This window comes from Ustilaginoidea virens, chromosome 3, assembly GCF_000687475.1.
Source record: "Ustilaginoidea virens chromosome 3, complete sequence".
NCBI lineage: Eukaryota > Fungi > Ascomycota > Sordariomycetes > Hypocreales > Clavicipitaceae > Ustilaginoidea > Ustilaginoidea virens.
In genome coordinates, this window is record NC_057318.1 from 1,982,169 (window position 1) to 2,009,670 (window position 27,502).

Consider the following 27,502-nt stretch of genomic DNA (forward strand, 5'->3'; position numbering starts at 1 on the left):
GTAATCTTTAAGAGATTTTATATAGCCTTATTAACTATAGTTTTAATCGTCTGCATTAGGGTTTTAATAAAGGTATAGATATTTCCTAGGTTAGTCTCCTACCGAGCGGTTTCTACTATAAAGTTTATAGCCTTTTGCACTTTTCTTAGTATTACTAGGGGGATATAGTCCTATAGCTCTTTTATAAAGTCTTTAATAATATTAGCTATAGGTCGTATTCGCCCTTAGGTAGGCTTAATCTCAGTCTAGTAATACGATATACTATTCGCGATTATAATAGTCGGGTTATAGCGGCTATATATAATGCCGCTTTTATTCCCTCTATCGATATCTATTACTTCGTTTGCGCCTATTATACTTACTCCTTAGATACGATACGCTATAGGCGAGGGGGGTAAGTAGACGAGAAAAAGCGATTAGAAATATTAGAATTAATTTTAGAGGCGGTTCTATACCGCTATCTAGGTGCAGGCGAAATCGCGAAAGTTTTAATATTCCTATTAGGGGGATATAGTCCTATAGCTTTTTTATAAAGTCTTTAATAATGCCGTAGACTTACTATTAGGAATAATAGCTTTAGTAACGGTAGGTATAGGGATAGAGAGAGGGAGAAAGAAGTATAAAAGAAAAGTAAATAAAGGAAAAAGCCTTAATATAAATGGATTTTTAATTAACGGCTAGCAATAAAATTTTTCTACTCTGCAATAGCTATAATACAGTTCTTTCTAGCTAATAATACTACGACCGGCTTTAATAAGATTCTATTACGTCTGCTTAACAACAACAAAACGCGCGACTCACCGCGACACCGCCGCCCACCCGATACTAACGTCACCGCCGCCTCCCATACCCAACAACATTAACCACGTCGGTTCCGATTCACACCCACCCCAGAGCCTGACCAATGCCCAATAACCAATGACCAATGACCACCAAGGCAAATCACCGCGTCTATCGAGGCGCGCCCACCATCCACACTTTCCCAGCCCTGCCGCCAGACCTAGTCTCGCGCGACAGGACACCTCCTCGCAACGCATAGTGAACCCCTTTCGATTCCGAAGGGATACCATCGACCACGGACAGTATATAGGTTTTCCTCCCGGCACTCGGGTTTCCTATATAGATTAGGCATAGAGGTACTAGCACTAGGCTAGATGGGGGCTTATCCCCCCCCTAGATAGCTTAGCTAGTGTAATATATATATATATATTACGTCTGCTTAAAGCATACCGACTCTAGTTCCTACTATATTTATATCGGTTATATATTGATAGGTCTATATGCCCGATTTTTATCCTATATATTTAATTGAGGTTATTTTTAAAGGCTATAAGAGGTTTTAATTAGGGGGCAATATATATAGGGGATAATATTGGATAGTTTATTCTTCTGCCTCTAAGGAGGAGGAGGGGGGTATATTACAGGCTCGGGCTATGCTTATGCTATAATATGGCTAGGACTTAGGCTGCGCCTGCGTCTAGCCTAAGAAGGGCAATAGACAGAGTCACGGGACTATACTAAGACTCTAATATATATTATAATCGGGATATAAATAGACTAGATAGAAGGTTCCTATTTGGATCCTTTTCCTTCCTCTTTAGTCTATTTAATATATATTATTAACGCCTATTCGCAGCCGCCCTAGGGCCAGTCCTTTAAGGCGGTCAGACCGCTTATAAATTGCAAGATTTCTATAATAGTAGGATCTATAGGGGTTATCATACTACTTATAGCTTAGCTGCTATTAGGGTTTGGCTCGGATATATTTAGGGTCTTAATACGGTTAATTAGGGGAATATAGAGTCGCATTAGGCTTAAACTAATATATATATTAAATATAGGTAGAGATAGAGTATAGCCTTTTAAATATTAATTCTTAGAGGAGAAGGATAGGCTTATATGGGGCTATATATATAGGTTCGGGAATATACAGGTAATTAGTCTATTAATATTAGTATCTATTACGACCTTAGGCAGGGGGGATAATACTTATAGTAGGATACTAATAATAATTAATTCGGCTATAAAAAGAAAAAGGAAGAAAAGAAAAAGGGTAATAAAAAGAGTATAAGAGAAGACGCATTTTTACCTAAAGGGATTACCTACCGATAGCTAGCGAAAAAATTTTTATAATACTAATAGCTGCTACGAATAGCTTCTAACTGGCGACGTAATGCCAGCCTTCTATATGTTTCTACTATACCACCTTCCCGAATTAATACTTTATAATATCCCTTATTTATATAAACCGGACCCAACGAACAGACTTAAGGTTATCGCAATAATAACCCAGGCGACCTAATTAGGCCTATATAGAGGAGGGGCAGGTTTTAAAATATAATTAATTTGATTGCGAGGCAGAGGAGGGGGGTATATTATAGGCTCGGGCTACGCCCGTGCTATAATATAGCTAGGACTCGGGCTGCGCCTATGCCTAGCCTAAATAGGGTTATATAAGTCAGCGGCATAGGGTCATAAGACTACGCTAAGACCTTAACCTATACTAATATATAATTAAATAGACTATTAAGAGGCCCCTATTTAGGTCCTCTCTCTTTCCTCCTTAGTCTATTTAATATATTCATTTAACGCCTATTTACAGTAGCCCTAGGGCTAGTCCTTTATAATTAGCATAATAGACCAATATATAGCCTATTAGACCTTATAATACTTATCTTTATCTACCTACTAAAGTCAGCTATTAAGTTAAAAGATACTAATAAGCCGCTATACTTACTTTTTAATTATAAGCGAAAGCCTTCTATAATACTAATATATTTTCTATTAGTTCGCGGTTTATAGTATTATATTCGAGAATATAATAAGGCTTCCGCTTTAAAGTATAAGCAAAATAGGTACCCTTAAGCCCTACCTATTATTAGCAAAAGGCAGATAATAAATAAAAAGAACCTTTTACCCTATTAATTATAATAACGAGCGGCTATATCGGTATTACTATATATATAGAGATAATATAGCCATTTTCGGGCTAGATTAAGGCCTAACTCTAGAACGTTTAGCATTTTAAAGAATAAAAGACATATAAAAGCTATAGTAGTGCAATTAAGGCAGAATTATATATAAAGAAGCGAAAGAAAATTTTTAATAACTTTTAATAAGGAATAAAAAGGGAGGAGGAAAAGAAATAAAAAAGTAGGGCAAATAAAAGAGACTTTATACTATTATATACCTATACTAGATTATTCGACTGTCCGCTAGCTGTCCTAACCTATATTAGATGAAATCAATAATAATAAAACGCGCAATTTACTATATTACCGCTGCCTACCCAATATTAATATTACTGCTACTACCCCTATCTAATAATACTACACACACTAAACCTAATATATACCCACCTTAGAGCTAACCTAATACCTACTAATGCATATTACCGCGCCTATTGAGGCGTTCCTACTATCTATACTTTTCTAGCCATGCCGCCAGACTTAGTCTTATACGATAGGACACCTCCTTGTAATATATAGTAAATCCTCTTTAAATATAAAAGGATACTACCAATTAAGGATAGTATATAGGTTTTCCTCCTAGTATTCGGGTTTCCTATATATATTAGGCATAGAGATATTAGCATTAGGCTAGATAGTGACTTATCCCCCCCTAAATAGCTTAGCTAGAGTAATATATATATATATCTAACTCGATATTCTTAATAGTATCTACCTAGTCTTCTATATTAATCTTATAAAATATACTGCCTTTAATCTGCTATTAAGCTAAATACTTATAGATATTAGGCCTAGTCTTCTATTAATCCTACTAGAGGACTCTAATACCCTATATAAGGAATTTAAGGTCGAAGAGATATTAGCCGCAAAAAACGCTTAAGGCTAAGGCAGAAAACGCAATATATTAGTAAAATAGAAGGGATACGATTTACCGATTTAAAAGCCCCTTAAGAGCTTTAAGGATACTATAGCGTAAGAGGCATTTAAGGTTAAATAGGGGGATATTTAGATATATAATAGGCCTAGTTAAACCCTATATTAACCTCGATATAGAAATAGATAAAATTTTCCTTAGAAAAGGGGGGTATATTATAGACTCGGGCTATACCTATATTATAGATTAGCTAAGGCTCGGGCTATACTTATGCCTAACCTGGGATAGATTATATAAGGTAGACGCACGGGTAATAGGGTAACGCTAGGGCTCTAGCCTGCAATATATACGGATGTATATAGACTGCGGAATGAACCTAATTCGGGCTCTCCTCCCTTTCTCTTTAGTTTTATTAATATATCCGATTAACGCCTATTCGTAGTCGCTTTAAGGCTAGTCTATTATAATAAGCGTACTATTAGCCCTACCTTTTTGGCTTTACCTTTTCCTTATTATACGCCTAATAGAATACTAGCCTAGACCTAATACCCTAGAAATCCTTATTCGTACTCTTCTTAAGCAATACCGCTAAATATAGTTATATGCGGTTATACATCCTACCCTTTTATGCACTACTAATATAGTGTAATAAGAAGCGGTAAAAGACGGTAAAATAAAGCAGTAAAAAATAGTAAAAAAACGGTAAAAATAAAATAAGGCAGTAAAAAAGGTAATAAAAGTATAGTAAAAAAAGACAGTAAAATAAAGCAGTAGCTAAGCCGGACTAACATTTGCCCGCCTGACTACTCCCTTTTCCCTATGCCTTTGACACTGAAGAATTCAGCAGCACCCTAGTAAATCATATAAGCATTAGATAACAATGGCAACTTTTCGACGTTTTCGGCCAGATGATATCAATAAAATTTCGAAATGCAACCTAGACCCTTTAACAGAAACATATGAGCTGGGATTTTATCTGCAGTATTTTGCGAAGTGGCCTTCGCTTTTCCAAGTATGCGAAGACAAAGATGGCAATGTCATCGGATACAGTGAGTTCGGCCTCCTCCTAGCCACATCTATTCCTTATAGCTGACTTCGTCCACAGTCATGGGCAAGGTTGAGTCATCACCAGACACATATAAATACTCAGAACATTACCTCCCTTGGCACGCGCATATCACCGCCCTTACTGTGGCACCGGAAGCTCGTAGACTAGGGATTGGCAAGATTTTGACCGAACAGCTGGAATTGGCTGCAGATGACAGCGACAGTTGGTTCGTGGACTTGTTTGTCCGCAAGAGCAACCACCGAGCAATCGAGTTTTATGAATCGTTAGGGTATAGCGTTTTTCGTGTGGTCAAAGATTACTATGGCGATCATGCAACGAACCCTAATCAGGTTAGCGAGGATGCCCTTGATATGCGGAAGCCGATGAGAAGAGATAGGAATCGCCAGCACATTCGCGATAATGGCGAGTGCCACTTAGTACACGCGGCGGACGTCTGGTGATCTATATAATGCCTCGGTTCAGGCTCGTTTGTATCGCTATAAGTTCTACGCAGCCTCCTTGCTTTGAGAAACAACATTTCCTATAGTGACGACGAAAAGAAAATACGCAAGACACTCTATCAGTTCAGTCTTATGGTCATGTTTATACGTTATTGTGCTCAAGAAGCTTAACTTTATTGCAACGCATATTAACGAGCCTTCTTATACTTCAGAGCATGGTCTATAGAGTCTGCGTCGTATTCTATACAGCGTTAAATGCCGCTATTTAAAAAGCCCGCGTTATTCCGATATCGGCACAATCTACTGCAGAATAGAGGGGTAAAATCTCTCTTATCTGCACCTCATATTTTGCCACCTTATTAAAACCTGTTAAAAACGTGCACTTTCTTATATCTACATAAGTCGGTCTTAACATTTAATATGAAGGCGTATTTATATGATAACTTACCTGTATGTGAGAATCAAAAACCACTTATTGCACTCTCATTGACCTTTGAAAATATATAGGGCGACCCGCGTTTGTCACACGACTCCGGCCAGCCAATTAACACAGCGGCACTTAGCAAGCTGGGAGTGCTCTATTACTACTTCCCTGATATTGCGGATTTAGATAAATTAGCTACTGATCGCGAATATAAAAATCGAGATGAAATCATTATATCGCCGGAAAAAATGGGCAGCATTTACAAAGAAAAAGTTGCAATCTTTTTCGAAGAGCATTTGCACGAAGATGAAGAAATTCGATACATTAGGGCTGGCCGGGGTTTCTTCGACGTCCGGAGTAAGGACGATCAATGGGTTCGCATACGAGTAGAAAAGGGCGACTTGCTAATACTCCCTGCTGGCATTTATCACCGCTTCACCACGGACGAGGCAAATGTCGGTTATACCTAATATACCAACTTGTGATTATAGAGGACTTACATGCTTCTAGTTTATTCATGCGATGAGGCTCTTTAAAGATGAACCAAAATGGACTCCATTAAACAGAAGCGATATAATGGAAAAAAATATATTTCGCCGAAGTTATAAGGGACAATATCTGAATTTATAAAGGAAGGATATCTGGCTAGTTTATGACTATTTGCAGACAGAGCAATCATAATCTTGGTCTGAATATATAGCACGCGGTAATATTAAACCAGGCATGGTTAGCAAGTCGCCCAATATTGCGCGCAGTAGAACGAATAGACGGCGTGACCTTTCCCCTTCTCCGCTAGGGTAACTTCTGTAATTAATATCGCCAGGAGTGCAAGGCAATTATATTATATATACATAGTACATACTTAGAATGAATTGAAAAAATAAATATCTATGAACTAAAGATGGTTATATAGAACGCTCCTAGTGAAGTGTGCTCTAGCATATGGTGACGATAATAGCCCTGATAAAAAACATATAGAGAATGGCTATCTTAGTATTGAAAATATCCTCTTATATATCTTTTTTAGATCATACCCGTCTTGACACTCGCGTGAGCTTATAACCCTAATGTGCTTTAGGAGCGAACGCGCGCATCACAAGCACTAAGGCCACCTTAGCACTGACACCGCCGGCGATGACCCTCTAAAAAAAATGTGGTCACTGTTCTGATCCGGTGTATCCTGCCAGCAATGCTCTTCATGCCCGTCAATAGTGAGGAGACCGGCAGCCCGCTGAATTAGTTCGGGAAATCGCTCACTAATTTTGTCACCATTCATTAGAAATCTACATTATCGGAAATGCTGCACGCGCGATAGATTGCGGTGCGTCTCAAAGACAAGAAGCATTCTTAAGGCATTATGGTCATAGGTGCGGTGGGTTATAAGATACATAAAAAAACAAAATTACGCTATTTGCCGGAATAAATACGAAAGATAGTGTAATAAATAAACAAACCGGTAAAGGAAAGTACACTATAAGCCCAAAAAATGGATTTTAGTGGCAAATAGCAGTGGAAACCCAGGAAATTATTATCTTTATCATTTTTTTTTTACCTAATGCTTAATTAATTAAAATTAATAATAATAGGAAGTACTGTATCATTCTTCATTATAGAACTGTGGATTCTTTTACCTTAGCACTCACTACCAAAGACTCTAAATTTTTTTACAAGGCTTCGATAAACACTGTTTCTATAAACCATCATGGCATCATCTATCGGTCCTTGCTATAAACTTAGCGCTACTGTATCTAAAGAGGTGCCTTTTGATAATGTTTGTGTCCTTGCCCAAACACCTCAGTTGATCGCGCTACTCTCCATAATACGGAATAAAAACACAGATCGGGCAGATTTTATATTCTATTCAAATCGCATTATTCGACTGCTGGTTGAAGAAGGTCTTAACCATCTTCCGGTAATAGAACATGATATCATAACTCCCGTTGATCGAACATACAACGGTCTGATGTTTCAAGGAAAGATTTGCGGCGTCTCTATTATGCGAGCTGGAGAGGCAATGGAGCAAGGCTTGCGGGACTGTTGCCGGTCAGTTCGAATTGGCAAAATACTGATTCAAAGGGATGAGGACACTTCACAGCCGAAACTCTTTTATGACAAATTACCCGAGGATATCGCTGATCGATGGGTCCTGCTGCTAGATCCAATGTTTGCAACAGGTTAGATGTGGGCTTAAAGAAAGAAAGCCCTCCAAGATCCGTACTATATTCAATGGCTAACTAGTTACCTGATAAATTCCAGGCGGATCGGCTATAATGGCTGTACAAGTGTTGAAAGCACGTGGAGTGCCCGAGGAACATATCCTGTTCCTTAATATCATCGCAAGCCCGGAGGGTATAAAAAATTTTGCTACCAAGTTTCCCCATCTAAAAGTCGTTACTGCTTTTATAGATCAGGTATAACGGTCCCATCCATTCTTTATTAACTCACCTAGCAGCCAGCTAATGCTTCCTTGCAGGGTTTGGACGAAAAAAAGTACGGTAACCCCTCCTCCCCCCTTCTCCTCACACACGCATGTCCGGAAACTAACAACGAGCCAGTTATATTGTTCCTGGCCTCGGAGACTTTGGAGACCGATTTTACACGATCTAGTGCGAAAGGACCGTAAACGCAGGGAGTCGTTGAAATAATACTACAAAAGCTCGTTATATGAAAGACAAAATACTTTAGAGGCACATTTATATAGCCTATTGCGTAGTGTGCATCGCCTTTCAGCAGTTTTTCGCGTTCGTAATGTATTCCGTTTGCATGACTATTTCGTTTTAGTTCTTTAGACTCTTCGTAGTATTCCCAGAAGCAACATCGGCGTGAACCGTTTTCGCAACCGCATCTACACATATTGGATATCGCGTATATTAGCTTCGCTTCAGGCTTGCAACATTGGCCCGGAGTATATCGGTAGCTGCATGCTTACCAGCCGCATCTACCCATTCTCCATAAACATCGACAGCAGCAGAGAGGTCTATAATATACACTGTTAGCTAGAAGGAGTGCTGCTGCAGATAAAGTAAACGAACAATTGACGGCACACTGAAACTTTTGGCCACAGATCCGGCAATCTAATTCTCCTACGCCTGCTTTCCTATCTAGTTTGACACTGACAGACTTTTCGTGGTTGCAAAACAGGCAGGTAAACGTTGTTGGCAATGGGTCGGACTAATGCCAATAGTTAAAGCATCATCTAAAGTAAGGGTTATGTGTCTTCTACCCTACCTTTTTCGGGCCAATCGGCTTCCGTGATGACTTCTTTCGTTTTCCCATTTTGGTGACTGATAGTTGAGAGGCATAGGTTATGCAATTAGAGCCTCGAGATTGTAGTCAGTGTAAATTGGGGTTTTGAGATAGGGTGTTTCGACCCACCAGACCTATCGACAATAGAACCTGCGAATTGTGGTCATGACACCAGAGCCAGGCAGCTATTATCTTTCACAAGTATGTTCTGTAAAAACAAATGTCATTAGTATCGTTTAGATATGGTCCGCGTTGAATCGTACTTGATGAGTAGCAACAAAACCTGACCCGCATACCTCAAAATTTCGGGATATAAACATAAATGCTGCATGCGATAATCATGTATTTAGGAACCATGTATAGTCAGTAACCCCGCAAGCCTGGTCTACCATGTGTTAATTACCTCCTACCTACCTAATCATTATCGTGGGTAACCATCTATACGGACCTTGCGCAACTCGTCTCTTACTAATTCTTAAGTAACAAATTTTGGAACTATGGAGGATGCATATCACTTCACTCTAATATGTTCCTCCCCGTGACGCTTTTACGAGGCGTGAAGGTACTTTTTTGGTTGGGTTCCGCCCCAACCCTCTCACTCTCAGCCCATGATACGGAACAGTGCAGAAATGCCAGCGTCAATGTTGACCTTTCTGCAAAGACCACATCCCTCCCCAATGGCCAAGACCATTTCAATGAAGAATTCTGCGAAGCTCGCACAATCAACTTCATCACCCATGCTTTACCGCAGTCCTGTCTAACAAATTCCTGGATGGTTCCTTCCCCAACCTCGTATGTATCAACAACGGCCACGCAACGGATGCGAGAAAGTGTTTATCATCGCGATTTAGACATGGATATTCCAGAATCAATATCGGCTACCTCAGATCAAGATACAAGCCAGGGAAAGCTTGCCGAATCCGTCGCAGAGCTTGTCGCAGAGCCTGTCGCAGAGCCTGTGGCGAAGTCCTTCATGTCCTTTGAGGACTGGAAGGAAATCATGCTGCGTCGGACAGGACAGGACCCCCAAAATCTTGGATTTCGAAAACCCAGTGAACGTGTTTCTGGGAACAGATACCTTCCAGATAGTGAACATGCTGGGTTTGGCGAAGAGGGGGAAATATCTCTCAACTTCGAAACCTATACTGATAACGGTGGTCATGGCAGTTCTTCCGCCGATGTGACTGACCGTGATAACGTGGAGAATGAGAAGACTCGCCAGCACTTGGATGAAGACGGTAAAGCTGCCACAGTTCATCTTAGCAAGGATGCCGGTAAAACATGCAAGGAACGGTTTTCCTACTCGTCATTTGATGCTGGTGCGACCGTCTTGAAAACGTCGCCTGGCGCTAAGAACGCCAAAGCAATCTTAGTCGAGAATAAGGACACCTACATGCTTCTGGAGTGTGATTCCAAGTCAAAGTATGTCATCATTGAACTCAGCGATGATATTTCTGTGGATACAATTGTGTTGGCAAACTTTGAATTCTTCTCCAGTATGGTGCGTCATTTTCGGGTTAGCGTCAGCGATAGGTATCCTGTCAAGATGGAGAAGTGGCGAGAATTAGGGATCTTCGAGGCTCGCAATTCGCGCGATATTCAACCCTTCCTGGTCGAAAACCCGCAAATTTGGGCCAAATATGTCAGGATCGAGTTTCTTTCTCATTTTGGCAACGAATACTACTGCCCTATCTCGTTATTGCGAATTCACGGATCTCGAATGCTCGATTCCTGGAAGGACAGTGAACCCGGGCGGGATGAGGATGCATCAGCAGATATGAACGAAGTAATTGGCAACCGTATCCTGCAGGATGAATCTCAATTGCATATTCACGCAAAACCAACGCATGCCAATTGGCGTCACGCTGAGTTCACCGACTCAATCACTCGGAAGTGGTTTTGCGAGTCGAATGTTCTCAAAACTTCGGAGATGACTTGCCCAGTGTTTCTCGCGGTAGCAAAAGATCCAACTGATGTGAAGTATACGCTTCCCTTTGCTGCCCAGACGACGTTGGAAAACTCGGCAGGAGACCCAGAGCAAACACGCAGCGCAGATGCTGTAACTTTGATAGTGTCGAACAGCCTATGGGAACCGGTATCAAACAATAATCTGGAGTCAATCGTGCCTGCTACAACGGCACCAACCTCACATGACAGGAAACCCACCAAAAGCGGAACTGTGACAAGCATGCCGCTAAATACCGACAATTCCACCCGGAGCGAGCGTCGTTCCAGCGCCGTCGTCGTGACCGGCAAGACCTCCGTGTCCGGAGGTCACAATGGGAAACCTCGAATTACTACTACCTCCGGGGCTTGGGCCGCGACTCCGACTATGCAAGAGGGCTTTTTCAACGCAATTACGAAGCGTCTTCAGCATGTCGAAACAAATCTTACTTTGTCTCTTAAGTATGTTGAGGAGCAATCCAAGCATGTCCAGGAGGCGTTACATTTGCGAGAGCAGAAACAGCAAGCGAAGATATCCCTTTTCCTTGATGACCTAAATAAAAGTATGGTAGCGGAACTTAGTATTTTGCGCGAACAATACGATCAAGTTTGGCAATCCATGGTACTGGCAATGGAGAGTCAAAGAGATCGCACGGAAAGAGACTTGATGGCTCTCAGCACTCGTCTCAACCTTTTAGCCGACGAAGTCGTGTTTCAGAAGAGGATGGCTATTGTACAAGCTGTTGTTCTTCTGTCCTGTCTTTTCCTCATTATATTTTCTCGCGGCATCCCAAATCTCTCTGCAGCACCCCTGTTAGATCCTGTTCCTGTGTCCGTCATGTCGACTTCTCCGATAGCTTCCGACAAGCCTCTTCATCAACTGGACAGCCCAAAATCTCACACGGCTCCCAAACATCAAGATAACCTCGGTGCACCAGTAGCCTTGTCTCGTCATAACCGTGATAGCCAAGCTTCTCATAACGCCCCACAAAAAGCTGCCTGTTCAAAAAAAAATATAGCGAATACTGACATCACTGCTTACCGGCGCTTATCGCCGCCGCCGAGCCCTCTGACGGAGGTCCAGTGTACGTTGTCAAATAATATAGGCTCCACGGAAGAGTCTCACAAATCTAAGACCCCGCGACCACCTATCGTATGTCAATGACCGTAAACTTCTACCGGTTTTGCAGAAGCATCATTCCAGGTAGTCAGACAGGAACTAAACTGTACAATATACGCGTTCGTGTTCGGTATACCTAAGGGTAACTGTTTTTGGCTTGAATATTTTGATTTTTGCATTGTCGGGTTGATTTTAATAGGTTGAAGCTGAATAATAGAGAACGACCCGACTATCACGCAAAATCCTTCAAGCAAGCCATCAATATGACAGCAGAGGATGAGATCTTTGTGTCTAGCTAGCTACGAAAGTGCATATTATTTGTTCCTCTTCATTAATGATTATTGTTCACATAGTTCATGGTATCTGAAGACACATGATACAAAGCAAATGAAGTTCATGTCTAGATAAATGGAAATGAACACGGTCAAAAAGCCACTGTTTTGTTGCAACATTAATGACGAGACTTTTTTGTTTTGGTTGTTGGTTCGTGTTCCGTCGCTTTCGATCGCAATGTTATAGCGGTGAATTGTACAAAGTCTGCACTCCAGCATCATAGTCGTACTCTTCCAGGGCTGCAAGTCGCGTCCCACGATCGTATTGAGATCGCCTGCGACGCTGTTCATCTCGATAATGTTGTCCCGCGTTTGGCGTGAACAGTCCTAAGAAATTGCAAGAAGACATGGGAGTAAGCATTGATTACATCCGCTAGTAAATTCCGCTGCGCAACAACTCACCGACATGCTCCGCATTCTCGCAACTCCTCTTCATCTTTGATTGATTATCCGGGTCAGGAAATGGTTCTTCTTGCCCTGCCAGGCCAGGCCTCGGCCCATTGCTAGTATAATAGAGCTATTGAAATTTAGCGATACGTGTCTTACTACGTAAGAATGATTCACTGGCTTATTGTTACCTTTGGACGGTAGTGCGGCGCTTCGAGCATCACAGAACTGTTCCTGAACTTTTGCACCAAGCAATCTTTACCTTGAATAGCTAAAGCGTGTTAGAGACTCCGCAAAGGACAGTGCTGTGTTTGCCTAAAACTAACTTGCGTACGATATCTCGGCAACCTTATCACTTTTGAAGCAGTTCCTTTTCTGCCAGTCAGAATTAAAATTATACGCACTATTTGAAACGCTTACCATCTCTGATTGGCTCTGGTCTCTACAAACTAAGCTCTGCGTTAGTCAATAACTGAAAATGGGACTAAATAAATGCCGTACATAGATAATGTCTAATGGCTGCTCTCAACTTAGCATAACTGAATGCAGCCATGAAGATTTTTTGTTCCTTACATCCACAAAATTGATGAATGCATAGCCCACACTACAATAGTATTTCAGCACGCTATGCTTAAGTGCACCAAAGTAAACGAGGTGGGAACCGTACTTGCAATCGTTCGCGAAGTCGATACGCAAATACATGAAGTCATATTTGCCCCAGCTTGACTCGTCTATAATACTTTTCAACATAGACTGATCGACCTTATTCGGAATATTTCGGAGCATAATCTTTTCCTGTTAGACTATAATACCTCGGAGCGATTGTCACTTACTGTTGTCCTAACGTCGATTCCCTCACGAATGCGCATAACATCAACGAAATTGTGGTTATTAGTGAGACTTAAGTGTGCAGATCTTGTGATCCGCGTGGCATTCTGCCTACGACCGTCAGTTTTCAAATATCCTGGGATTCTTCTGCATGGACTGAAACTGTTCTGCACAGTGAGTGCTGGTGATGGTGGTGCATGATATACAGGACCGAGGACCGGAAAAGATGGAGTCAAGGTTCTCATAGGTGAGATAGTACTGGTACTGCACCCGGGAGCTGGAGTATCAAGCAGATACGGAACATTGGCAAGGAGTGGTGATTGAAACATCAGCGGATACATTGTTAGTGGTTGCTTGACACGTTCCTCGGAAGTGGTGGTAGACGAAATGGCGGAGAAAACGTCTGATTGCGGATAACCCAGAGTGTTTCTCCTCACGCTATGATATGTGTCCGATATAGGTGTTCTGTTGGCAAAATCCTGGCAGAATCCATATGGCGAGATTACCAAGCGAACCCCCTTTTTAGTTAGCCAGCTTTGTTTTCATAACCTGACCAATAACTTCTCATAATTACCTCGGGAGTTGTCACATGAGTGCAGTTCGAAAGTATTTTCATACAGTGGGCAATGTCACAGAATTCTGCTATTGCCCTGAGAGAGCGTGTTGATGAATTCGAAACCCTGATAAAGGCGAACAGCTGACCATAAGAATGGAGGAAATTGCGGGCTATACGAACTGTTTGATCGACATTAGAGTTACACGACGCGGGTGTAGCAACGAGCAGTATTTGTCCAGTAAAGGAATCCACAATCTTCTTTTCATGACTAGTTAGCTGCTGCCTAAGAGATGTCAAGTCGCCAAACTCTGACGTCAAGTACAAGGAAGAAAATACAACCTGATCCATAGGAGAAGATCGACAGTATTCGACCTTCCAGCGTTGAACGGATAGCAGAATGGTTGTCAAAGTAGAGCAAGCATCCCTGATGTCGTTGAAATGAATGTATGCTTTATTCGCGTCAGCAGTGACACTGTTACGTCCATGGAACTTATGGCCGTGTAATTCAAGATCCTAAAGGCTAGTGAATGAGAATGAACAGTTTCGATTTTGAAAAATATCAATCAAAAGGAAACCTACGTCCAGCCAGCGTTTGATATCCTGTGCCGTGCTTGGCTCTTCTGACGATAACCTCAAGCATCTGGACAAGCCTAATTCGGCGCTAAGGGCAGCAGCAATTGGAGTAGTCTCTTCCAAAGCCCTTGAGCTACCCGCATATGGGTTGAACGCAGAGGCTGTTGGTGAGAGTCTAGTTTTATGCTGAGCTTGAGAAGGGGTCGAGAACAGGTCATTCTCTGGCTCAGTAGAGGACACAAGTTGTTGATCAATAGGCAGCGATGTTGCCAACGTGTTGACAGCAACTGATGGAGGCAGAATGTCGAAGAAAGCATCAGATTTTATCTGAGTGCACTCCTGTGGTGCTATTATGCTCCGCGTATCTGATGTGTTCCTGAGGGGTTCCTCGACTCTGCTTGAGGATGAAGCCGGTAATAAGTTGTCGTCGCCTGCCATGATAAATAGTGTAAATAATTTCAATCATTCACTTTGCTATTGGGACAAACTCGTCAATTCTTAGTCTTGAGAAGGTATTCTTTGAAATGACTTGATTTCTTTGTATACAAGCATTAAAATAGTCTTGATCTTATTCTACTCTAGTTTTTGAACGGAAGGTGTGATAAGGTGGGGAAGTAATTTAGAAGATAGATAGTGAATCGGGAATGAAGTAAAGCGCACCTGCCAAAGTTAAATAAGTTCTATTCTGCATTTACCTCTTCCAATATAAAAAAATAGGCAGACACTTACTAAACTCTTTATTTCTAAAAGATAAATTGCAGTTCAGTTACTATCCACTTTTTAATAATATATAGGTCTTAAATATCTATCCAAAGTAATTATAATATCTTTTATAAATATATATATATATATATATATATATATATTAATTACTCTAGCTAAGCTATCTAGGGGGGGGTTGGGTCCCCATCTAGCCTAGTGCTAGTGCTTCTATGTCTGATCTATATAGGAAACCCGAATGCCGGGAGAAAAATCTATATACTATCCTTTATTAATAATATCTCTTCGAAATTGAAGGAGATTCGCTATATATTATAATGAGGTATTTTATTGTGCAATACTAGGTCTAGCGGCAGGACTAGGAAAGTATAGATAGTAAGAGCGCCTTAATAGGCATAATAGCTTACATTAGTATTTTTTGTAAGCGTTAGTAATTATTAGTCTGGCTCTAGGGTAGAAGCGTATCGCATCCGGTATAGGCAGTATTATTAGGCGGAAGTAGTAGTATTAATATTAGTATCGGGTGGGCGGTAGTATCGCGGTAGGTCGCGCGTTTTATTATTATCAACTTCATCTAATGTAGGTTAGGATATAGGTAGCTATTAGTGTAGCTGGTAGATAGTCGAGTAATCTAATGCGGTTATATAATAGTATAAAGTCTCCCTTACCTACCTTACCTTTTTATTCTTTTTCCTCTTCCTTTTATATTCTTTATTAAAAATTTCAGAAAAATTTCCTCTATTCCCTTATATATAGTTTTACTTTAATTGCGCTACTACCGTTTTTTATATGCTTTTTATTATTCGAGATGCTAACCGTCCTTAAGTTAGGTCCAGACCTAGCCTAGAAATAGCTATATCGCTTTTATATATACCATAATGCCGATATAGCTGCCTACTATTACGACTAATAAGGTAAGAGACTATTTTTATTTATTATTTGCCTTTTACTAATAGTAGATAAGAAATAACAACTATAGGAAAAAAACTTTCGCGATTTCGCCCGCACCTAGGTAGTGGCATAGAACCGCCTCTAAAATTAATTCTAATATTTCTAATCGCTTTTTCTCGTCCGCTTACCCCCCTTTACCTATAGCATATTGCATCTAAGGAGTAAGCGCGGTAGGTGCGAACGAAATAATAAATATCAATAGAGGGAATAGGGGCGGTATTATATATAGCCGCTATAACCCGACTACTATAATCGCGAATAATATATAGTATTATTAGACCGAGACCGAGCCTACCTAAAAGCGAATACGACCTATAGCCGATATTATTAAAGACTTTATAAAAAAGCTATAGGACTATATCCCCCTAGCGGTACTAAGAAGAGTGCAAAAGGCTATAAACTTTATAATAGAAACCGCTTAGCAGGAGACTAACTTAAGAAATATCTATACCCCTATTAGAACCCTAATACAAATAATTAAAATTATAATTAATAAAACTATATAAAATCTCCTAAAGACTGTGCTAGCCCCTATTATATAGGTATCTATCGCTATATAAGGATATACTACTATTATACCACCCTAATATAGCCTAGCTCCCCTAGTAGTACCCTCCTATATTTACCATAAAATCCTTATTAAAGGAAATACTATTAGTAAAATCTTTTAAAACTATACTCTAATTAAAATTATTAATATAATTAATAGAGCTACTATTAAAGGAGTAGTAGTTATAGCCTATAGGCTCTATAGTAATAATACGATTATTACCTTTAAAGAAGAAAAAGCAGGCTATATTATAGATATAGCCTAGGTCTGCCCTGCCTTTAATTAGGAGGTAGAACTTAACTAATATTTATTTAGTATTATTATTAAGAGTTTCCCGACCTACTATACTATAAATACCATAATAGAAAATATCCAATCAAATTTTATTAAAGCTAATAGAAAGGGCTTTATTAAGGTCTTCTTTTACTACCCTAAGGGGACTATAATATAAATACCCTTAATTATAAGGGTCGACTCTATTAATCTTATAAATAAGCTCTATAAGGCTAATATTATATACTAAGTAGAGATATTTGAAGCCGAATCCTATAATAATACTATATACCCCTGCTAATACTATAATTACTTTAAATTCGGCTATATTACCGCATATTATATAGCGGCAGCTTACTATAGCTAGTGTGGTTCCGAATGCCACCTAGAGGGTGAATAAAGCTACCTAGCTATAATATAGAATTAATACGAATCCTACCTTAATTATTACGGACCTTACTTAGTATAATCCTACCTTTATAAAATAGCGAATAAATAATAGGAAAACGCTAGAAATTCCTATAGTAATAGATTAAGGCTCTTCGCCTTATATATTATATTAACCGCTAATACTATCCCTATAGTAGACTAGGGCTGCTACTATATAGCTAGTAGGTCTCTCCTATATAAGCCTTCCCCTTAAAAATAAGGTCGCCTAATTAGAAATATTAATAGGACCCCCTATATTAGAGCTAGAAATAGTATTACCGCCTTTCTTTAAGCCGCTCCCGCCCTAGATTATAATATAACTATGCCTGCCTTAGGCACCTAACCTATAGCTACCTTAAATATACTACTACTACTAACCCCTTTGCGACTATCTATATAATAATAGTTCTTTACTAAAATATATAGAAGAAAACTACCCTTATAAGATTAGCACTTTACTATTAGCGTAAGCCTAACGTTATAGCAATTTAAGAACCTATTGCGCCTAATTAGGCCCCACTAAGCCCTAGCCTTAGAAAATATATACTAGTAATATATAGTAGAAAAGCAGCGATATATATCTATAAGCGGTATAGGCCTGGTATATAGTTTAGCGAGAAGGGACCTAATTAATATAAAATCTCCTTATTATATACTAATATCTACTTAATTTACTCTTTAGGCTATAAACCGAATTAAATAACCCTTCTTATTATATTCGCTAAGCTTCTACCCCGCCCTTATAATACCTTTATTAGGGACTTTAATATATACTATCCTCTTTAGGATAACCTAAATTAGACCTCGCCTAAGATTAATACCCTTTTTAAGCTTATAACCTAATAGCGGTTTAGACTAGCTACCCCTTATAGTAAGGTAATAAAATAAGCACCTAAAAAGAGAAATAGTACTATCGACTATATATAGGTTATATAGAATATTATAGTAGAATATCTTAAAAATGCTAACCTTATTAGATCTAATTATATCTTTTAGCTTATATATATTAAGACTGGCAACTACTATATAAAAGCCCCCTTTATAAAGAATAATTAAAAGTCTTTTAACTAATACCTTACTTAAATTAAAGCTAAAAACTAACTTACTACCTTTTATATTAAGGCCTTACTCCGCTCCCCTACCGAGATAAATATATATACTATATAGCTTAGTAGCTAATTCTAGAGTATTACTAATATTGCAGCCCTAAAGAAAGCACCTAAAGCTTTTAGTATAAAGCCTTAGTAGAACTTTTGTACTAAAATAGCCTAAAATACTATAAAAAAGGCCTACCGAAAATAAGTAATATATTATACCTTAGAGAATCTTAGCGTTATATAAAAGGCGGGGGCAATTTAGTCCTATATAGTATAAAAGAAATAGTATTAATTATAGAGAGAAGCTTTTAATAAAGCTATTACCTAAAATACTAACCTATAGTCTCTAGAGAAATAGGCCTATCTATATAGTAGCCTCCTATTTAAATTAAAAGAAATCCCTCTACTAAAATAAGGCAGCCTAAGCCTAAAAGCTATAATATATAAGGAAAAAGTATAGGTCCTTATTAAGTAATTCTTCTTTACCTCCTAAGCTACTTATAATAATATCTCTAACCTAATATTCCCTTAGCTTACTACTATTATATTCCCCCTTATTAATTCCTTTTCCTATAAAAAGGTATATACTATATTATATAATATAATAGGCTAGAAAGTATTAGGCCCTAATAGGCTCTTAATAGGATTCCTTAAAGTATATAGCTTCCTACTTATTACCACTCTTATATACCTCTTAAACGAAATATACTATATTAGGTACTACCTAGCTTTATATTAAGAGGCTAAAGTAGTAATACTATAGAAACCAAGGAAAAAGTTAAAAGAGTACTCTAAAGTAAGAGGCTAAAGGCTAATATTGCTTTTTAATCTAATAGGAAAAGTCTTAAAAGCTATAATTATATAGCGGCTTACTATTACTCTCAAAGAGGGTAACCTTTTCTTAAACCTTTAAATAGGCAATAAGGTAAACCGGTTAACTAATATAGCCTTAAGCATATTAGTCGAAATTATATATACAATCTAGCATTATAATGGGATCGCCTTATTATTTTAATTAGATATTTTAGTTATATTTAATACCATTAATTATACCTACTTTATCTATTTATTATTAGAGAAAAAGCTTTTACTTTAGCTAATAGTATAAATATATAGCTTTACCGATTTATACTTAGTGCGAATCTACTTTAAGGGGTAACTTATAGATAAACTATTAATTACTACTAGGGTCCCTTAAGGGTTACCTTTCTCTTTATCCTCTTCCTTATCTATATTATACTACTTTATAAAAGACTATAAGAAGTTGTATTAATTATTATACTAGGCTTTGCTAATAATACTAATATTATAGCCTATAGGAAAGATATAGGGGAGATTAAAGTACTATTTAAAAAAGTATAGGCTATCTATAATAATTAATCTAAATAAGTAGGATTAAATTTTAACCTTAGTAAGAGCAAGCTTATCTACTTTACCTATATATATAAAGTAGATAAGACCCTAATATAGCTTAAGACTACTATAATACAGCCGAAATAGTATATTAGGTTCTTAAGGGTCGAAATCTACTATAAACTAAAATAAAGGGAATATTATATTAAGATCGTAAAGAAATTTAAGCGGTAGTAACTTATGCTTATAGTAATAGTAGCCTCTACCTAAGGCTATTAATATTAGGAAATATGCCTTATCTATATATAGGTTATCCAAACCTCTATCGCTTTTAGCATAAGGGTATAATATACCCCTACCGCCCCTAGAGGGATAGCAAAAGGTATTATAAAATCCCTAACTATAGAATAATCAGCCTGCCTCTATATAATTACTAGGGTCTTTAAGGCTATACCGCTAAATACCCTTAAGACCGAAGCAGCTATACCCCTAATTAACCTCTATCTTGATTATATCTATTAGTAATTCCTCGAAAAAATAGCTAAAATAGGTATAACTAATAAGATTAACTGCATATTAATAGTAATAGTGGTAATACTTTAACGCTAATAAAGGAAAAGCTATTAAAAACCCCTAGCCTATATACTATTCCCTAATTTTAACCTTAGCTAACTTCCGGCCGAAGAGTAATTAATAAAAGACTAATATAACTAATAGTAAAATAATTAGGCAATAGTAAAGGCAAGATGCCTTTAGTATAAAACCTTAGCGGCCGAGAGGGCATTAAACTTTTAATCTATAGCGAAAATAACCTAACTATATAAAGGCCTATAAAGATTATTTCGTTCTAAAAGCGTATATCTATAGTAGCCCGGGCAACGATTTCGCCCGCACCTCGGTACCGGCGCGAATACACCCCTAAAATAATCAAAAAATTGCTAGATTAATCCCTTACCTTATCTTACCCCGTCTGCCGATAGCGTATCGGCACCGGGAGGAAGGTGCGGTCGAGGCGGCGGAAATTATAGACTTAGATAGAGGAAATAGGGGTAGACTCGAGTCGAGCCACTATAACTACCATATTACCATCGCCAATAATAATTATAGACGAATCAGCGGCAATATCGCACAAACTAATATAGGAACCTAAAAAGAAACCGAATTACTTAAATAGTATTACTAAAAGATCGCAGACTATATCCCGGCAGCCACGCTAGGAAATATGTGGAATGCTATTACTAGCCTAGTCGATAGCATTAAATGCATCAACCGAACCAATCCCACCCCGAACCCAAACTTAAACTTTATTACGATTAATAATCTGGAAAAAGTAGTAGAAAGCGCTATAAAAAAAGCTTTTGCCTTAAAGATCCCCTCTAGAACGACCTAGGCTAGTATTACTACTAAAGGTATACTAACGACTATACCACCTAGACCGACCACCTTACCTATACCGCTAAGAATCTACCATAAAATAATAATTAAAGGAGATAATATTGCTAAGAACCTACGATAGAGAACCCCCATCGAGATTATAAAAGCGGTAAATACTACTACTAGAGGTATTAATGCTATTGCCGCTCGCCGACTCTATAGTGGAGATATAGTCGTTACCTTCGCAGAAGCTATATCCCGTTTTACTATAGAAACCACCTAGATCCCCCTTGCATTCGGCATAGGAGCCATACTAAATATCTATACCTTTAGTATTATTATTAAAGGATTCCCTACCTGATTTTCTAAAAATATCCCTATTAAAAATATTAAACTAAACTTAGCCTAAGCTAATAGCTTTAGTATTAGTAGAATCGCTGCAAAGAAACCCTATAAAGAAGCAATAAAAGCCCCCCTAATTATTAAAGTAACTAACGTAAAAGCAGTAAACTAACTCTATAAGACTAAAGTTATCTACTAAGTAGAAATCTTTAAGGCTAAACTATACGATAAAATTATCCACCTAAAATAGTACTATTAATACTTTAAATTCGGATATATTGCGAATTACTATATAGAGACCCCTTAATGCAGATAATATAATATAGAGAGACACCCTAATAGAGATAAAGACTGCCCTAGTATTATTAGTAATAAAAGAGAGTACTACCTTAACTGCTAGAGACCCTATCTAGCCTAATCTCGATTTTACCCTATAGCGAATAGGCAATAAGATATCGTAAGATAGGCTTATAGCATTAGACTAATATAATTTGTAAATACCGGCACTTTATTAATACCTCCCCCCCTTATTCTAAAGGATAAGGGCCGTAGATGCCTCGCTAGTAACTCCCTAAAGGAGGACTCTTTAAGAAAATAAATTGGCAAATTATATAAAGAAAGCTCTATTGCCCCTAAAAGGACTAATAGTAGTAGTAATATCGCCGTATTCTTCTAATCTAACTTATCCAAGCCTATTGCTATTAATATACTAAAAGCCCCGACCCCCTAGCCTTAATACCAATAATAGAGGTACTATACTAGAATATATAAAAAAAATTACTATTAGTATACCTCGCTTTTAACTATAAATCTAAACCGGATATTATCGCCCTTTAGGAATTTATAGCCTTAGATAGATTCCCCCTATACTCTAGCCTTAGTAGATACTAAATAGCTGCTTATAGTAGATGCATAGCGATCTATATCTATAAAAGATATACTTTTAGCTCTTAGGCAATAGATTTAGGCCTAGATTAGTGCCATATTATACTCTAAAATATCGATATTTACTCTATTTATTCTTTAATCCCTTCCCTAAATTAATCTACCCCCCTTTAGGAATTCGCTTAAACTACCCCTCGCCCTTATAGTATCTTTACTAATAACTTTAATATCTACTACCCTATATAAGACTACTTTTATAGAACCTCTTTAGGCTATAATACCCTCCTTAAACTCGTATTAAAATAAAAGCTAACCCTTATAATATTATAGGGAGAGATAACCAGATAAGCCTTAGGCAAATATAATAGCACTATCGACCACATATAGAGTATAAGAGACCTTAATATAGAGTTTATAGGGGCGGCAGATATTACTAGATCTAATTATATCCTTTAGGTAATCTAGGTAAAAATAAAATTAGATAAGTTTTATAAACTACCGCCGATATATTAATAGAAGAAACTTAATAAAATCCTCGCTTAAGCTAAAGCTAAAGTTAGGATAGCTATCCTATATGCCTTATACCTATTCTAGTCCCTTATAGAGATCGATACTTTCGCCTAATAGCTTACGACCTAACTATAGGCTATCGCTAATATTATTGTGCCTAAAAGAGGAACTAAACCGCTAGGAAGGGCCCTATAGTAGACCTAAGAAGTATAATCGGTTATAATAGCGGCCTATAAGGCTATAAGAAATTAGAGAAAAGACTGTATTAGCCTTAATTAGTTAATAGTATAAAGAGTAAAAATAAACTAAACTAAGGTTATCTAATAGGAAAGGCGCTAGATATAAAGAGAAGCCGTTAATAAGGCTATAATGAAAAATGTAGACCTATAGTCCCTAGAGAAATAGGCCTGAATATATAGTAGACTCCCCCTAAAATTAAGAGAAATCCTTATACTTCTCTAAGGCGAAAGAGCCTAAATATAGGAAGTAAAAATATATTCCTTTAAAGCAGAAATACTAATAGAAAGATTCTTCCTAATATTAATAGCTACCCTTAATAATATCTTAAACCTATAATTCCCCTGCCTTACCGATACGATATTCGCCCCTAAAGACGAATTCTCTAAAGTAGATATCTATAATACCCTCTAATATATAGCTAGCTAGAAAGCATTAGGCCCTAATAGTATATTAGTGGGATTCTTTAAAGCCTATAGAGAACCGGTTCTTAAAGCCCTAATAATACTCCTTAATGCTATATATAGAACTGGTTACTACCTAATATAGTTCTAAGAAGCTAAAGTTATAGTATTAAGAAAACCCGGTAAAATACCTAAGGAATACTAAAGAGTAGGAGCCTAGCGCCTAATATCCCTTTTAAACCTTTTTAGTAAAGTCCTTAAAGCTATAGTAGTAAAAAGACTAATAATAATTACAAAAAAACGGAAATTACTACTAGATATATAAATAGGCAATAGAGCAAATAGATTAATAGATATAGTGCTATATACCCTAGTAGAAGCAGTTAAAGCCACCTGGCAGTATAAAGGAATAGTATTACTACTATAATTAGATATCTCTATGGCATTTAATACTATTAACTACACTAGGCTTATATACCTCCTCCTCTAAAGTAGCGCCCCCTAATAGATAGTAGCCTAGGTCTGAGGCTTTACTATATTGCGCTTAGCTAAAATCTTCTTTAAAGGCTAACCCACCTAAAGATTCTTAATTATAGTAGGAGTGCCTTAAGGCTCCCCGATCTCTTTAATCCTTTTCCTCTTCTATATTATACCCCTATACTATAGACTTAAAGTAATAAATAATTTACTAACCTTAGGATTTGCAGATAATACTAATATAATTACATACGGTAAAACAATATAGGATATAGTTATAACCCTCTCGAAAGTATAAAAGATCTGTAAAAAATAGTCGGCAGAGGCTAGACTAAAATTTAACCTAGCAAAAAGCAAGCTAATATACTTTACTAAATAGCACCAATTAAATACTATAATAATATAACTTAGTAATGCGACTATCTAGCCTATATAATACGCCCGATTCCTTAAAGTAGAGATTAACTATAAACTTAGCTAGATTAACTATAGGGCCCGAATAGTAAAGAAGCTAGAAAGGTAGAAGCTCGCCCTTATCGCTTTAGCAGCCTCTATATAGGGATATTAATTCTATAAAGCCCGACTACTATATATATAGGTTATTAGAACTATAATCGCCTTTAGCGCTAGAATCTAGTATACTTTTATTAAGCCGGGAGAAGTAGTAAGAGGCATTATATGCAATCTAGCTGCTAAATAGTTAAAGTGCCTCTATATAATTATAGGAGCCTACCGAGTAATACCTAATGCAATTATAGAAACCGAAATAGTAATCCCTCTACTCGACCTCTACTTTAATCTAGCCTAATAATGATTCCTTATTAGAACCTAAGAAAGTAGTATAGCCGATTTTATCTCTAATATATATACTATTATCTAAATTTAGCTATAATAAAGACCTACCTATAGATAAGGGCGACCGACCGAGAATAAAATACTAAATTATATAGCCCTTAAAGATTTAATTCTACTCTAAGATAATAAACTATCCCCCGCTTACTCTCTAGCTCTTAAATAGATAAAGAGATAGCAATTAAAGTAATAACTCGCCCGAGTATAATACCCGCTAAAAAACCGCCCTATTACTAAATATACCCCTGACTTTACCTCTATAAAAAAGATACTAGATCTCTATAAAAACCTCTGTAAATATAAGTCCTCTTTTTTTATCTAACTTAAAATAGAAAAAATAGGCCTTAATAAGTTCTTATATAAGATAAAGGTCCTATCTATCCGCCACCTATATTGCTAATACGGTTTTAATATAGAAAATATCGAATATATAATCCTAAAATATAATAACTATCTTAAAAACCCTCCCCTTTATATCTAAGACCGCCCTATATTAGATAAGTATAGTATTACCTAAGTACTTAAAAATAAAGACTCAGCTAAATAAGTTATTAAATAGGTCTTTAATACCTGCCGGCTCGAATAGTTTACCCTAGCTATCGCACTTATTGCCTATGCAGATTTCGGCTTTAATAGCAACCTAATATAATTGCACCCTAACCTTAGACCATATATATATATATAGATAATCACAGATAAAGATACGATTAACTATACAGATAGGGGAAAAATATCCTTTTTATATAAGTTACTTATACAGTCGATAGGCTCGCGATTTCGCCCGCACCTAAGTAGCGGCATAGAACCGCCTCTAAAATCAATTCTGACATTTCTAATCGCTTTTTCTCGTCCGTTTACCCCCCTCACCTATAGCGTATTGCGTCTAAGGAGTAGGCGCGGCAGGCGCAGATAAAATAATAGATATCGACGGAGGGAATAAGGGCGGTGTTAAAATCCTATAGTAGCCTACTAGGCTGCTGGCCTAATGCCCTACTGGCTTACTGACCTTCTAGTCCTTATACCGCCTCTTGGACTTACGGTAGTCTTACCAACCTTAGGCCTTTGCCTTTTACCTTAGGATTTTCAGTGGATTATTTACTGTATATCAAGTAAGGTAGGCCTTATTAAAAAAGGTGTGGCATTGCTAAATTAGCGTGGTGGGCCTACTAGTGTGGTGGCTAGTCCACTAGTGTGGTGGGTAGTCACTAGCGTGGTGGTTAGTCACTAGCGTGGTGACTAGTTACTAGTGCGGTGGTTAGGGTGGTTGGAAAGGCTGGATATAGTGGGGCTGCTGACGTATTATATACGTGGCATAGCGAGTATTACGGGGAGCTTTCTTACTGGCTACCTTGGATGCCTGGGCCCACCCCTCCTTCGTGTATATATAGGATAGCTTTTCCCCTTCTTTCTAGATAGTAGAAGGGCAGCACAATCGAGTCTGTTAATGCACTATATGCCTCTTAACTTCTTACCTTCCCTGCGTTTTCTGGTTATCTTATATTTGCCTTGCCTTTACACTTGCCCTGCTTTATAGCACTTGTATAGTCTTAGGACTTGGTGAAAAATCTAGTATTATACTAAGATTAGTTCACAGGTCGCAGATAGTCTCGTGCCATCTAGCTAGCTAGTAAGGCTCTGCTTTTATAGTGACCTTGAGAATTGCAATAGGTTATGAGCCCGGGTTTTTACTTCTTTGTTTTACCCTACTTTTGTGTTCACCCCTTGGTCTCTTTTTGCTTATTAGTACTACTAATATAGCTTATCCTTTGGCACCTTTGGCTTACCCTTATTACCTTCGGCTTACCTATTATCACCTTTGGCTTACCCTCTATTACCTACGGTATTACCCTGCGGCAATCAACGGCATACCTGACGGCAATTTACGGCGTAACCTCACGGCACTTTTAGCGTAACCTTACGTTATTTTCGGCGTAACCTATAGTACCTACGGATTTTATAGTGTGATATCTACCACACTATACCACTGTATAACACCTTTACACCTAGTGCACGTTACCTACTGCACTGTATGGCACCTGTTATACTCTCCCACTTATAGCACTTTTGGTACGGTACTTACGGCACCTTTTATATTACGGCACCTACGGCACCCACGGCACCTACGGCACTTACGGCACTTACGGCACCTTTATATTACGGCACCATATAAGCACCTTGAACACCAACGCTATAGTACGGACTTGCACAACGCCTACGGCATCTGTGCTTTTATACTGAGACCTGCCGCTATACTCTGCGGTTACCTTTTATAGTAGGCTACTAGCC

The 27,502-nt window shown here is 38.0% G+C and overlaps 6 protein-coding genes across 6 annotated transcripts; 4 read left to right on the plus strand and 2 right to left on the minus strand.

The window, feature by feature from the left end:
• Window positions 1-4,723: 4,723 nt before the first annotated feature.
• On the plus strand, window positions 4,724-5,352 carry UV8b_03732 (uncharacterized protein; the record flags this gene model as incomplete). Its single annotated transcript, XM_043141230.1, has 2 exons — window positions 4,724-4,892; window positions 4,949-5,352. The coding sequence occupies 2 exons, from the start codon at window positions 4,724-4,726 to the stop codon at window positions 5,350-5,352; spliced, it is 573 nt and encodes a 190-aa protein (XP_042997164.1).
• Window positions 5,353-5,772: 420 nt separating this feature from the next.
• Window positions 5,773-6,406, plus strand: UV8b_03733 (uncharacterized protein; the record flags this gene model as incomplete). The annotated part of the gene is made up of 3 exons (XM_043141231.1): window positions 5,773-5,802; window positions 5,860-6,231; window positions 6,287-6,406. 3 exons carry the CDS (start codon window positions 5,773-5,775, stop codon window positions 6,404-6,406), a joined length of 522 nt encoding a protein of 173 aa, XP_042997165.1.
• A 1,072-nt stretch (window positions 6,407-7,478) lies between these two features.
• UV8b_03734 (uncharacterized protein) lies at window positions 7,479-8,383 on the plus strand (the record flags this gene model as incomplete). The annotated part of the gene is made up of 4 exons (XM_043141232.1): window positions 7,479-7,950; window positions 8,033-8,187; window positions 8,250-8,266; window positions 8,332-8,383. The coding sequence occupies 4 exons, from the start codon at window positions 7,479-7,481 to the stop codon at window positions 8,381-8,383; spliced, it is 696 nt and encodes a 231-aa protein (XP_042997166.1).
• Window positions 8,384-8,553: 170 nt separating this feature from the next.
• Window positions 8,554-9,052, minus strand: UV8b_03735 (uncharacterized protein; the record flags this gene model as incomplete). Its single annotated transcript, XM_043141233.1, has 4 exons — window positions 8,554-8,621; window positions 8,706-8,753; window positions 8,809-8,947; window positions 9,005-9,052. The coding sequence occupies 4 exons, from the start codon at window positions 9,050-9,052 to the stop codon at window positions 8,554-8,556; spliced, it is 303 nt and encodes a 100-aa protein (XP_042997167.1).
• An 823-nt stretch (window positions 9,053-9,875) lies between these two features.
• UV8b_03736 (uncharacterized protein) lies at window positions 9,876-11,131 on the plus strand (the record flags this gene model as incomplete). Its single annotated transcript, XM_043141234.1, has 2 exons — window positions 9,876-11,032; window positions 11,095-11,131. The coding sequence occupies 2 exons, from the start codon at window positions 9,876-9,878 to the stop codon at window positions 11,129-11,131; spliced, it is 1,194 nt and encodes a 397-aa protein (XP_042997168.1).
• Window positions 11,132-12,599: 1,468 nt separating this feature from the next.
• Window positions 12,600-15,200, minus strand: UV8b_03737 (uncharacterized protein; the record flags this gene model as incomplete). The annotated part of the gene is made up of 13 exons (XM_043141235.1): window positions 12,600-12,745; window positions 12,821-12,935; window positions 12,997-13,076; window positions 13,132-13,175; window positions 13,226-13,254; window positions 13,307-13,324; window positions 13,379-13,409; window positions 13,473-13,594; window positions 13,639-13,740; window positions 13,936-14,151; window positions 14,208-14,447; window positions 14,529-14,702; window positions 14,769-15,200. 13 exons carry the CDS (start codon window positions 15,198-15,200, stop codon window positions 12,600-12,602), a joined length of 1,749 nt encoding a protein of 582 aa, XP_042997169.1.
• Window positions 15,201-27,502: the final 12,302 nt, after the last annotated feature.